This window comes from Stegodyphus dumicola, chromosome 5 (assembly GCF_044657685.1).
Source record: "Stegodyphus dumicola isolate Sdum_Otavi_A_Nest chromosome 5, ASM4465768v1".
Taxonomy (NCBI): Eukaryota; Metazoa; Arthropoda; class Arachnida; order Araneae; family Eresidae; genus Stegodyphus; species Stegodyphus dumicola.
Window position 1 is genome coordinate 205,877,572 of NC_140772.1, and position 13,532 is coordinate 205,891,103.

The 13,532-nt window shown below is 31.2% G+C and overlaps 1 protein-coding gene across 2 annotated transcripts in view; it reads right to left on the bottom strand.

The window, feature by feature from the left end:
- Positions 1 to 2,924: 2,924 nt before the first annotated feature.
- dgt6 (dim gamma-tubulin 6) overlaps positions 2,925 to 13,532 on the bottom strand; it is a 77,584-nt gene continuing 66,976 nt past the window's right edge. Inside the window, exons 15-17 of one of the 2 annotated variants that reach the window (XM_035373491.2) lie at positions 12,056 to 12,209; positions 11,728 to 11,806; positions 2,925 to 3,239 (exon numbers count right to left, since the gene is read on the bottom strand). In XM_035373491.2, coding sequence (XP_035229382.2) covers positions 3,148 to 3,239; positions 11,728 to 11,806; positions 12,056 to 12,209 — 325 coding nt within the window. In that variant the 3' untranslated portion in view covers positions 2,925 to 3,147. The remainder of the gene's footprint in view (positions 3,240 to 11,727; positions 11,807 to 12,055; positions 12,210 to 13,532) is intronic. The other variant, XM_035373490.2, reaches the window with a different exon arrangement.

Below are 13,532 nucleotides of genomic sequence, written 5' to 3' on the forward strand. Positions count from 1 at the left end.
AAATTATTGGCTAAGTTTGTAAGCACTAGGACTGCAATCTGTAAATTCCTTCTTCAATTGAATAAAAAGGTCTTTTCATCCTTCTCACGTCTTATTATTGATATAGTTTGAACTTAGCAAATAGTGGCTTCACAATTCAGTTAATTTAGCTAGAATCTTACAAGATATATCATGAAGTTAATATAATAAAAATGACATCAATGACTCAGACCAAATGGAATTCTAATGTGAAATTCCGTAGCTCTGAATGTTCCAGAGCAAGTTTAGTGATAGCCAATAGTGGCTCTTTTCAAAACAATGTTCGTGTGCATTTTCCTCAAGCCAAGATTTATTTATGGGCCGATTCTCTGTGCTTCACTAAATAAAGAATTCACCACGGTGATGGAAAGCATTCGTACAAAATCGCGTGTCAGAAATGTAAGGTAAAATATCGTCGAATATGTGGTATCATTGTCCCGGATCAGACAATCCTGCAGATAACATCACTCGTGGTGTTAAAGTGTGTGTAGTCATCTATGTTCTTAAAATTGTGAAACCTGCTATCTTAGTTCTCATTTTGCTTATCAAAAGTATCCTAAAGAAATTCATTCCTGTTAAAGTCATACCAAGCATTTGCGGTGCACATTTTGGCTTACTTCTTTCCCCACACTATTGGATCAATACTACAATACATCAAATGGAATGATTGGGAACAGCAGCATAGAATATTCTCCAATTTCCTAATAAAATACTTAAAAAAGTGGGAGGGAAAGAACACTTTATTATTATTTTTTCTTTTTGTGAATCAGTTTCTACAATTTTGTTTTGTCAATTGGTTTTTAACAATAGGACAAGATAACAAAGAATTGGCACATGCCTTTATTATGTAATTATTCCATTCAATTGCATCGTGATTCATTTGAAGCAAGTCGTAGTTCGGTCAACTCCTGACGCCATAAGTAAATGAATCGTATATGGCAGTAACAAAAGGAATGTGTGATCCAACAAACTATATTTTTGTTTGGACATCCTTGTTCTTTCTGGCGTGAGCAAAAGCTGCATAGCCATTTCAGCTTCAATTAATTTATTTGAATAAGTCAAAGCACAAAAAGGCTATTTATCTAAGGACAGAGATGCCTTTGCGGAGTAATTTCTAAGGAAACTGACTTGTATTTGCATTACATATGGGGAAAACTACAAAAACATTTATGCAGCCAACCTAGGTTCGATAGGCTAGCATTCAGCAATTTATTACTACTGCAGCCTACTTCAGCCTCAATTCGCTTTTTAATATCTTGAGATGTTTATTTGAACATAATGTTTATTTCTGAAGAACATCACCTTGAAGAAGTAGAATAGCCACTTCTTCTTCTCTTGGCACATCTCAAGTTACAGAATCCCTTACAATTAAAAAATAGAAGCTGGTTAGCTGAAGAATCATATTCTTGATGAATATAAGGACAATTATTGCCCAAACCTGTAACTCTTATTGCTCTACAAGAGAATATGTATTAAAATAATTTATTTAAATTACGTAATAATAAAACAGAATGCCTAATTATTTCTCATATTTTATTCAATTTTCTGCAAGAAAATTTCATTATATCTTTCTGAATGTTATCAAGTATTTTTATTTTACATTACAGTATAATGTAATTTATATCAGTTACTTTGTGTATTATTGATTCAGTAATGAAAGTTTAATTTAGATGTAATATGTAGAGTGTACACTAATTTAGATTTGATATGATGTCTAAATGTTAAAAATGCAAATTTTATATTTTTTATAAAAATGAGTTTAGAAGAGTAATCATCATATTTATAACAGAAAATTAATAAACATTCATATGTGATTTTTAGCGATACAGAGAATAAACCCCAGTGAATTATTTAAATATGACAAAGAGCATAAGAGCTATCTGTCTAAGGGTAGGAATGCTTTTGTGGAGGACTTTCTAAGACAAACTAGCTTTTATTAACATTACGCACAGGGATAATCAACCATTCAGCCAGCCTATTTGCCCAAATTCAAACCCAGATCGAAATATGAGTATTCTGCATTTTTAACTAACTCTAGGGACTCAAAGTAGGCGCACGGTTCGGTCAGAAGTTTTCAGGTATAAGCATGCAAAATTTTGGGTTTCTTTAAATGCTTTCATGGTAAGTGCAGGTCTATTAATTTTTCATTGCTGTCATGACAGCATGAGCCGTATGAGTGTACCAAATATATGTATTCGTGTAAGTCCTGATTTGCTAATATAGTGACTGTGAAACATAATTACAAAATAAAGTAAATGATTAAGTTAGGGAATAATGTGTTTTAATTCTGTTATGAGACTTTTTTATGCGTATTTTGCATGTTTTAATTGGCTAGTGTCACCTGATACCAAGGTTGATAATGGTTTGTGTTGTGAATTTAATGCTGGAAATTTCACTTTTCCACCTGCGAAGCACATTTCTGGTGCTTCATTCTTGAATTCGAGGACTCTGCAATACATGTATGCTTTATCCATCTTCCCAACGATCATACTTGGATCAAGACTGTAATCATGATTAGCATCGTAATGGAATGCACCAAGATTTAAATCAACATGCAGTATTTGTCTGAATCGAGCAGTGCGTACTCGAACGTTTTATAGACTTGTGTTGCGTTGCTCATCTGTTTCTGATGAATGGGCTTGAGCAGTGCATACTCAAGAGTTTTCCAGTCTTGCTTACCATTGTTCGTCTATTTCAGACGAATGGGCTTGATCTTGATCTAACATTTCACAGTCTTGTTTCTGAAGCTGGTGATATCTTTCATACTTGAGGTGTAGATCGGATTTTCGTTTTAGTGGCAAAATTGATTTAAAAAAGAAAGTAATGCTTTGTAACGATTACTACAAATTCACTTTCAAGAAGCAAAGAAAATACGTATGATGCAATAAAAAGCAAGATAATTTGTGAAAATTTAAATATTTTATGCTTTGCAGAATGATAACACACTTAAAATATTTTAATTAGGATCAACAATGGTTTGAATGTGAAGGGATATGCAAAAGAAAATCTAGTAAATCACACATTAAACCATTATGTACATATATAATTTTAAATATTAAAAATAATTTATATGTACAGAATATACAATATATACAATAGTATAAGATGTATTTTCATATGTACAATTAATTAATCTGGCAGTGGTTCAAAAGGAAGTGTCATAGAGTTAAGAGAATCTTCTGTTAACCAACTATTTCTCATTTTGAAATGGGGACTGGAACCTAAGCAAAAAATGAAAATCTATTAATGAAAAGCTACAGGAGTAAAAATATAGCAGTAGGACAAACAATCAATCTCAATCTATATTAAAATGCATAAAAATTCAAAAATTAACAACATTAATATTTTCTAACAAAACAAAAAACAAAATTTATAATTTGATATAATCATTAAAAAAGTTCCCGCATCTATTAATAGTTCAGCAATAATCATAATTTTTTTTTTACAAGATTAGACTCAGGTAAAGTTTTTTAAGGCTATGTATGAAACATGATGACATCAATAGAAAAATACTTCATTTTACAGTCAAAAGTCGTTAATCCAGACTCGTCGGGAATTCGGCGATTCCGGATTATAGATCATCAGTTTAAATCTGGTAAGATGGCATGCAGAAATTACAAAATCAGAAATATGAAACCGTAATTTATGAAATAAAGAACAATTATGATCTAATGGGTATCAAAATTTACAAAAAGAAAAAGCTTAATATTTATTTGTTCACTTTATTAAACATTTCTTTCAATGTAAGTTGTTTAAGTTGCTTCGTTTCACAGGATAATACTTTCTCTTTAATTCTATTAAACAGACATAATTTCTTGTTTAGTTACACAGTTCCGCTGTTCAAGTCCTATAATTGCTGTATTGAGAATACCGACTAATTTGTCAATCGAAATTTTTTCGTTTTCAATAACCTCTGTGCCACTTTCTTCACTATGGGAAGCAAATTATAATGACGAGGAACTTGATTTAAATCATATCAAGTACGGAGTACATCGAGATGAAATACTACATTTAGTAAGGAATTATAAGCCAAATAAAATAAAAACATCTGCCCTGAACATAAGGATAGTGCTGACAGATCAATTTCCAATTCATTGCGCGCTGCGGTGTGAAATTGATAAACAGATTTCGGATTTCGAAACATACTTTCGCTTTGTAGATCCTTTACATATTAGTAAATATATTTCGGAAATTCTATTTGACATAATCGAAAATTCAAGCTTACTTTTATAAAATTGCTCTAACAGTCTGCAAAAAATAATAAGCCGGATCCAATTCGCAGATTAAGGAACAACGGAATCTGCAACATTAACTGAATTAGATAATTTTAGTTTAGCTTATAATGTCCGTTACACATTAAACGCGCATGCGCACACGCATATTCGCAGCCGTAAAGGTCTTATGCGCACTCGTAAACGCCTATGCGCATGCGTGAACGCGACGCATGCGCAGAAAGTTTGTAGCTTTGAGGTCCGGTTTATAGATCATTCCGGATTATGGGTGTCCAAATTAACGACTTTTGACTGTATTAAAGTTTCTGAATGGCCTTAGGGTATACTTAGTCTAGTGTTTAACTGCTAACAGAAATAATCATTTCCGCATACATTAGGTAACTGGAAACTTTTGGAAGAGCTATCAACTACATTGTTAATCTTAATAAAACATCTGTCATTCTGAATCTTAACCAAAAGGAAAAAGCAGTGCTTGAAATTCATTCTAACCCAAATATTATTAATTCCAAAGTTAATAAAGGTGGGCAGATTGTTGTTAGGAACAAACACCAATACATTGATGAAATCATAAAACTGATAATTTAAAAGTCTGTACTGCCTGATCCCTACACAACTTTCAGTTTCTGACCTCTGAAAGGTTAAAACAGCTTCTCATACACACCCAAATCAGTTAAAAAATCATTACCTATTGCTAACTGTGCTAGATTTTATGCTCTTCTTTATGCTTCTCATACTGTAGTTTCTATCTAAGGAACAACAACACTTTAGACAAATATTTGGTTTTCAGATTTCTCCACTACATTCTAACATTATTTACACAGTACTAAATTCTTTTGAAATTGTCAATAAACTTAAGGCTATTCTTCCTACAGTTCATTTGTGGATTCTTTTGATGTTAAATCATTGTTCTCTAATGCTCTAATCGAGAAAGCATTAAAATGTTTTGAAACCAGATTCCGAGAATTCCATTTCACATATATTGAAATTGAGGAATTAATAGCCTCATAATAGTTTCTTTGAGTCAGACACACTTTGTTTACCAAAATGATTACTATCGCCAAACTAAAGGACAGCTTGAATATTTCAATATTTCCCTTAGTCCAGTACTTGCTGACATTTACATGCACTATTCTAAGATGAATTTACGAAAAGACTCGGAATACTTCTTGGCTCCGAATTTGCTATGTTAAACAAGATTTTATATGTTGTGAATTCAAATGATCCACCTATCCAGTTCACTTCTGAAACTGAATATGATAATCACCTTCCTTTTCTTCCCAGTTATTCACAATGAATCTGATTTCAACACTACTATTTACTGGGAATATTTTCTGTTTGCCTAACCATGCTAAATTATATCAAACTGTGAAACAAAAAACAACTACTTTTTTACTCTTATATATATTTTCATTAATAAGTCCATTTTCCAGAATCTTTTCTTTCTCATGAACTCAAATATTTGAAATCAGTTGGCATCGACAGAGGATGTTGTCTCATAGTCACTAATAAAGCCTTCAAATATCTTTTTTTCTTGCCATCAAGAAAGATATTTGACTATTAGAAATAACCATAATAACCTTTCAATTATTAAAGTTCCCATTTATAGTTAAAATTCTCAGACAATTTATAATATATTGTACCAGTGTGATCTGATACAGATTAACCAAACTAAAAGAGCATTAAAACACATGTTCAGAAAACACAAATAAAAAATCTTAGACAGCTAATCATCGTTACACATTTCATCACAATTTTGACTTTGCATCTATGAAATTTACCCACAAAGCTTCTGCTATTGTTTAATTGGAGTTCTGTGAAGCTTTTCCAATTCAAGGGGGAAGAAATGTTGTTTAGTTAAATATATACTAGGTAAAACTAGTATATATTTAACTAAACAATGATGAGAACAAGAAAGTGATGTTGAGAGCTTGTGCTTGTGGAGGTAAAAAAATTTACAGTTCTATTATATGCAAGAGGGTGATGAAGTGCTATTATATGCAAGAGGGTTGTTTTATGCAAGAGGGTGATGAAGGAAGCACAGACCCCAACTTATAGCAAAACTTGTCAGGAGTCAATGTGTGAACGATATTTTTACAGCTTTGTGCATGTAAGGCATATTTTTTAAGTCATCATTTGTTAACTTTTAATGGACTGTTAAATGTAATCGATTTAATTACATTTAACTTAAAAATCGATAAATATAAAAAATTGAATAATTAAAAATACTTTTCGTAAATTATATGCATATTGCTTAGAAATTTTCATTTCATTAATCAAGTAGAAATATTTCTAAATCTATTAATATACAGAGGCTGTTTACAAACATTTTAGCCGATTTTGCTTTGTTTTAAAAAATTACCTGTTTGAAAATTATTTTTTTTAACTGCAATTATGTCTCTGAAAGTATAAAGTATTGTTTGCTGCTTGAGAGATTTGTTTTCATGCAAAATGTTGCTTTTAAAGAAGCAATGGATGGAAGGCTAAATTTGTCTTTTCTCAGAAGAAAACTATTCGAACCTAGTTATTAAAATACACTGTGAAACCATTGTTTTACAGTATCTAAAGCTATAACAGGTAATGCTGTCAACAATAAAGTGAAAAATGTCAAAGTTTGGTGTCGAGTAGAAAAAAAAGCACCAAATACATATGCAAGGAAAAAAACAGAATGTTTCGAAGGTAAGATCTTAAATATTGGAAAAAAATTCTCTGAGTTAAAAGAGAGTTCCAAAATCATTAAAATGTTCAGTCAACTATAAACAAGGTGTTTAATGTTGATTTGAATCTTAGAAAGGCGGAAAATCATCATGCGCATCATTTTTCTCCCCGATATATGGACGTATGCAGAATTCTTTAAGAGAAACACTTATCTGGACAAAAATGGAGAAATGTTGCCACAATAGATGAATCTTGGGTTTATTTAAATGACTGCAATAAAAAGAGATCCATTTATCAAAACCTTAAACAACAACAACAACAAAAAAAAAAAAAACTTAAAATGTGGATCAAAGAATCTAAAGAAAGTTTTTCAAAAGGATTTATTATTGCCACTAGTTTCTCAAAAAACAGTAAATAAAAATTAAAGAATGTGTGGAGAAAAATGTCAAGGTCAATACCACATATTATAAGGAGCATATTTTATATGCAATTTTTCAAATATGAAATACCTTCATAAGGTCTGCCTGCGAGAACTTGCTAAGTAGTTAGACGTTAGTGTCAAGTCCAGTAGTTGCGCTATGCATAAACCTGATGTACAAGTTCAGTCGCTGGGTGTCACGTGAGCTGATTCAAGCAGATAAGGATAGATGTTTTCAGGCCTGTACTAATCTGCACTAATATAAACGCAAGGACAACATTCTGGACCAGATCGTCATGTGTGATGAAAAGTGGATTTACTTCCACAACAAAGATCATAAAGGGGGTTAGTCTGAGCACAGTGAGCCCGTCGGCTGCATCGCAAACTACAATTTGACTAACAAAAAGATCATGCTTTGTACCTGGTGGGATCGCTGTGGTATTATCCACAAATTGGATCTGGAAAAAGGTAAAACCCTCCACAGTAAGGTGTACAGCGAGATGCTAGTCCATGTTAATGCTGCTATCAAGGATACACGTCAAACTGAGTTCCGCTGCAAAAAGGTAATGCTGCATCAAGATAATGTAAGACCACATGTATTTGCATTCACTGGCTAGACTCTGTATGGAAATATTTTGCCACACCCACCACATAGCCCCAACATCACTCCTTTAGACTTCTACCTTTTTTCACATCTGCTCCTACAACAGTCTGAATATTTTGGACGTCTATGCAAAATGGTGCTATCTTCCATTCTGCACGTCCAAAATGAGATTTATCTGGAATATCTGGTTTTTGGACTCCCAACTACTAAGTTTCTGGGCCGAAGGCTTTGAAAAACTACCATAATGTTAGCCGAAAATAACAGATTTGGGTGGTGATTATTATCCACACTAAAGGTACTGATATTATGTTTCTTTTTCTAACTTTATTAAGAATGTTTTTGGTGAAAAACTTTCATTACAACCAGATACATATAATCATAATATATTCCAAACTTAATTTTCGACCATATAGGTATATATATGAAATGTAATTTCTCATACATTATTTGTTTTGTGCAGCCGGGGCAACAGGAATGAGACAAATTTTGGAATATAAAGTGCTAGGTTTATTTTAGCATCCATCTCACAAGCGTTCTCCTCGTACCTTGAGCAGAAGCCCTACTTATACATATGTGAGCGTCACGAGGCTCATCCAATCAGCGATATTAATTGAAATCACGAGGTGATGCTATCTTCTCATCAGGAGTGTTCTTAAGGACTTTATGTAATATGACAGATTTATGACTTTGGTGATTTGGCGGGCGCCAACAGGTTAATATATTTTATACTAAAGAAAGGATTTCGCCAAAATTTAGGAACAGGGATGCAATTTAGGTAGAGAATCACCAACACATTATTAAGCAATATTATTAGAATTTAATTTAATCAATTGATTTAAAAATATCATTATATATATATATATATTCATATGTATATGTATATATATACCTATATGGTCGAAAATTAAGTTTCGAATTCGATATTTTTTTTAATAACATGGTTTTTCATTTGCCTGTATGTTTACTTTTTTCAACAAGAACAGCATCAAGAGTTTTCATAATTAAATTTGGTCTAAATACAATATGACATTTTTTTTTTGGCTTCAGCAGAATTTCAAAACACTGCATTTAAAAGCTGCTTTGAAAGGTCTAAAACTGAAACTGGAAAGTAGTATTCAATTAAAAATCGATTTAAATAGCATTTGGTTTTTATAACATAAAAATTCATTATCTTTTATAAAGAAATTTCATATCTATTTCAGTTTCATAGCTCTAATTTCTTTATGCTTCTAATTTTTTTAGAGCAGCCGTTCATTGAAAACTTTTAGTACCACCACTACATTTTATAATGACTTTTTCCTATTTCTGAATAGAAATATTAAATAATAATAAAAATAAAAAATTCGTTGTAAATTTAGTTTCAGGTGCGGCTTTCTTTATTTGAGAAATCTCTCTGGAATGTTTTCCTGTTAAAGCCCGAGCTCCGTCACTGCATACGGCAATGCACTTATTCGATGGACACTCTCAGACATAAAAATTGTCAATTATTTTGAAAATTTCACTTGCAGTTGCTCTATCATGAAGAGATTCACAAAATAAATACTCTTCAACAATTCATTTATCTTCTTCGAAACATATGCAAACTAATAATTGAACAAAGTTCATTACATCAGTACTTTTATTTTTTCAATAAGTGTCTTTTATGGAATTTGTCATTTCATGAATTCATTGACTTACTGTATCATTTGATAATGAATTTTATTAAGTTCATTAGCCTCTTTTTTGTTGAATAATGTTAAAACAATATCTTTAGCTGCTTGTAATATAAGGTTTTTTCCAATAGTGTGAGCCTGCCCAGTCTTAGCAATTCTTAGGCTTACCAGGTAACTAGCTTCCAAAGCTTTTTCACTTGAAGTAATAAAAACCTTTCATTACTTGTCTATAATTTTTGAACTTTGATAATTTCCTCTTAAAATAGATTTCAGATTTATTCTTTAAATTGACATGCTTAGATTCAAGATATCTTTTAAGAGACGATGGTTTCATACTTTGATTGGATAACAGTTCACTGCCAACAACACATTGAGGTTGAGGGTTCATTTCATCTCCATTCCAAGGAAACCCAAATGATAAATAACTTTCATTATATTTTCTAGAAACATTTTTCTTTTCTTTACAATATTTTTAGTGCTAGTAGATTGTCCTAGATACATCACCTGTGTAACCTCACTTTTCCGCTTAGTCAATCCTAGCCATTTTTTCATTTTGAAAATCTAGGTTTGTTTTATTATTTTTTCACAAATATTTAAATGCACAATATATTACGACTTCTTCAAAAACAGATGATATTCTCAAATCGCGTAGAAAAGTAAGGAATACAAAGCAACAAGAAGACAAAATCCCTACTGTTATAGACAGCAAACCGACGTAAAAAACGGTTCTCATTGAAAGTGGAGCAATATGAGCCTGGAAATGGCGACATATAAAGTGTTGACATGCTAATAAATCGATAAACTCTAAAAGAATTAATGAGATAAAATTATCTTTTCTATAGGAACTTATTTTTATTTCATATTAAATACAGCATCCATTTATATTGTGCCTTTTAAAACATCATTTATGGAAAATTTTGTTATGTCTATGGCTAAATGAATATTTGTGAAATGTACAACATGGAAGAACCACGAATTCTGCCATGGAGACAGATCTTTTGCCTCTTGATAAAATCTATAAGCGGCTATTGACCTTGAATAAAGCTCAGATCGTATAAATTTAGGAGTGTTGGAGTAAAACCTCAACCAGGATGTCAGGATTTTAATTTTTGGAATTTGATAGTTAAAAATACTTTGCTTCTTTACGTACCACCTATTTTTCTCTTGCGTGCCACCAGTGATAAGTGTACTACCGGTTGAGAACCCCTGCCTTAGAGGAAAGATATGCTGTTTACAGTCATCTTTTATGCTACATGCAACTGAAAACATATCCAGCAAACTGCAAAATCAATGAAACTTTTAGATGTTTTATAATGCATAGGAATTTTGTAGAATATAATTCTTTAAATTTGTGATCATAAGTTATAAAAAAATGAAATAATTTGAGCCTTTTATTTTGAGGCAGCATAATTCACAAACTTAAAAAATTCGAGTTTAATTACAGCTCCCAAAATCAGGTGCTTTTTTTTCTCATCACAATCTAACTGAATGAGATAATTGGAAAGATAACAGATTTTTCTGTAGCTCACAGCTTTTCAGCAATTTCTGTAGAAACTACAGAAAATTCTTAGTAGTTGGAGTCTATGAGGAAGCCCTAGATCTGCACTGTATGCCGATTTTGTAGAACTGCAAAATTTCAGAAGCAAAAGGCAGACTACAATAGATGCTTTTCTGCAGAATTTAAAAAAAAAAAAAAAAAATAATTGTAAAATTTATAGCACAAATATTTTCAGTATTTTAGTTTAAAAAAGAATTAAAATATGTACCTAATTATAATTTTTTATTATTATTTATATACCAATTACATATTTTATTTTAGAATTTATCATTAATTCATTTAACTGGAGCTGCAGCTTAAATGGGCCAAAACAATCCCAGTATGTCCTATTTAAGCATAATCAACTGAATATCAATGAATGTGTATACCATAATTAATAAAATTTCTGCATATCATTCTGTAAAAGTTAGGAGAATGAACATCAAAATTTTAATAGTAATTAAAGTTCACAAACTTTGTTATTTGTAAATCAGGGTGCTAAAATTAAAAACAACATTTTTCAACACACACAAAATTACAAAATATAAGCAGTTATATTTTGCTCTATATAAATTAAAATTTTATCATCATATATATGAGAGGAAACATACCAATATCAAAATCTTCTAAAGATGACATGGTTAACTGGTAAGAATTCAAACTGAAAGAGCTTTCAGATCCCAGTAAAACCTAAAAATGTAAAAAATATTTTCAAAATATAATAATTCAACTGTAATTACATAATTCTGGAAACTTCATTAATATTTTAAAAATTTTTATTATTTGAATAATAAGCTACATTACATCATGCATTACGATCATGCTACATTTAAAATTTTTCTTTGGAAATTTCATTTTGCAGAATTCACAAGTAACAGTTTCATTTACAACTTATTTACATATCTAAGTGACTCATGTGAGGTGTTAACATTTTCATACCTTATCAGTCTGCAATCCATCTTTAGGAGGACCTTTATATGTATTATGCATACTTGAAGAAATATTTACACTATCTGATAATTTCATTTCTTTAAGGCACATATTGCTCCTTTCATCAGTACTATATTCTGATCTCTGAACATTTCTATGAGAACTGAAACAAAAATAAATAATTGCATTAGTTTCAAATAAAAGTTATTGCATAAAAATAAATAAATTTATGCAATTATAAAAATTAGTGAATAAAAATTTACATAAACAATCACATATAAAATTATGAAAATAAATTAAAGAAAGATTCTCTAATGCTATATGGAATGACAAGTTTTCTGTGATAACAATGTAGCCATTTACATCGTTTGTTTTGTACACAATCGAGTTGATGCAAAGATCATGATTAATGCCTTTAATTATGCATCCATTGTACATATGTACTAGTGGAACATAATAATATACATAGAGATACTGTCACCACGAAATAATGAGTCAAAAACTGATCAATAATTTTTTTTTCTGCAGAGTTTATACATAAAGGTCCTTTGTTTCCAGCAAAAACTCTGATATTTAGATAGTAATTTTAAATACCGATCCCTTTCTTTTTTCGCAATTTTAACTCTCAGTTACACTCCCAAATCTATCCCTTAACCCCAAGGGGCGCTCCAGTCATAAGATTCTTTGTCACTTAAGGCCTGTTTTCCCTGCTGCGTATGCGTTGCGGTGCCTATGCGTTTCTCCAATCAGCGAGCGAATTCACTTTGAATGACATCTGCAATCCGGTCAGTGTGCGGTGACGGATGACATACGGATGGATTTCAACAATGTTCAACTTCTATCCGCATGTCTGCGGATGCGTTGGGGTCACGTGCATACCTGCCAACTTCTAAAGATAAAAATTCAGAAGATTTCTCCAAAATTCAGAAGAACACGAAGAATTAATATCATGCTTTGATATTAAAAAAATAACAATTTATACAAATAGAAAAAAGAAAATTGTACTTACATTAGTAAATCTCAATTAAGTAGTAACTAAAAAATTTATTAGGAAACATAAAACAAGAACTTACACAAAAAAATTATTGCAATGAATTTAGAGTGCATTTTTTTGCTTTAGCCAAAAATTCTTTGGAAAATTTCCTGTCATAACAGTTAGTTTCCTCATAACATTTAGCAACTAAAATGTTTTTTAGAGTTTTTGGTGAAATTGAAGAACAAAACATAGTTTTGTTTTTCTTCACAATGCTGAAGACTCTCTCACACTCAGCATTACCGTGTGGAATTACGAGAATAGCACATAAAACTCTTGCTAGTCTATCATATTTTGGTATTCCATCAGCTCTTTTTATTCTTTTTAAGGTACCAACGAGGACATCAAGTCTATCTTCTCCAGAACTGGCAAAGTCTTCAAACTGTGCAGCAGAAAATTGGTTCTGTAGTTCATCTAAAGCATCATTATGGCATTCATTTTCTTTAATTGTTA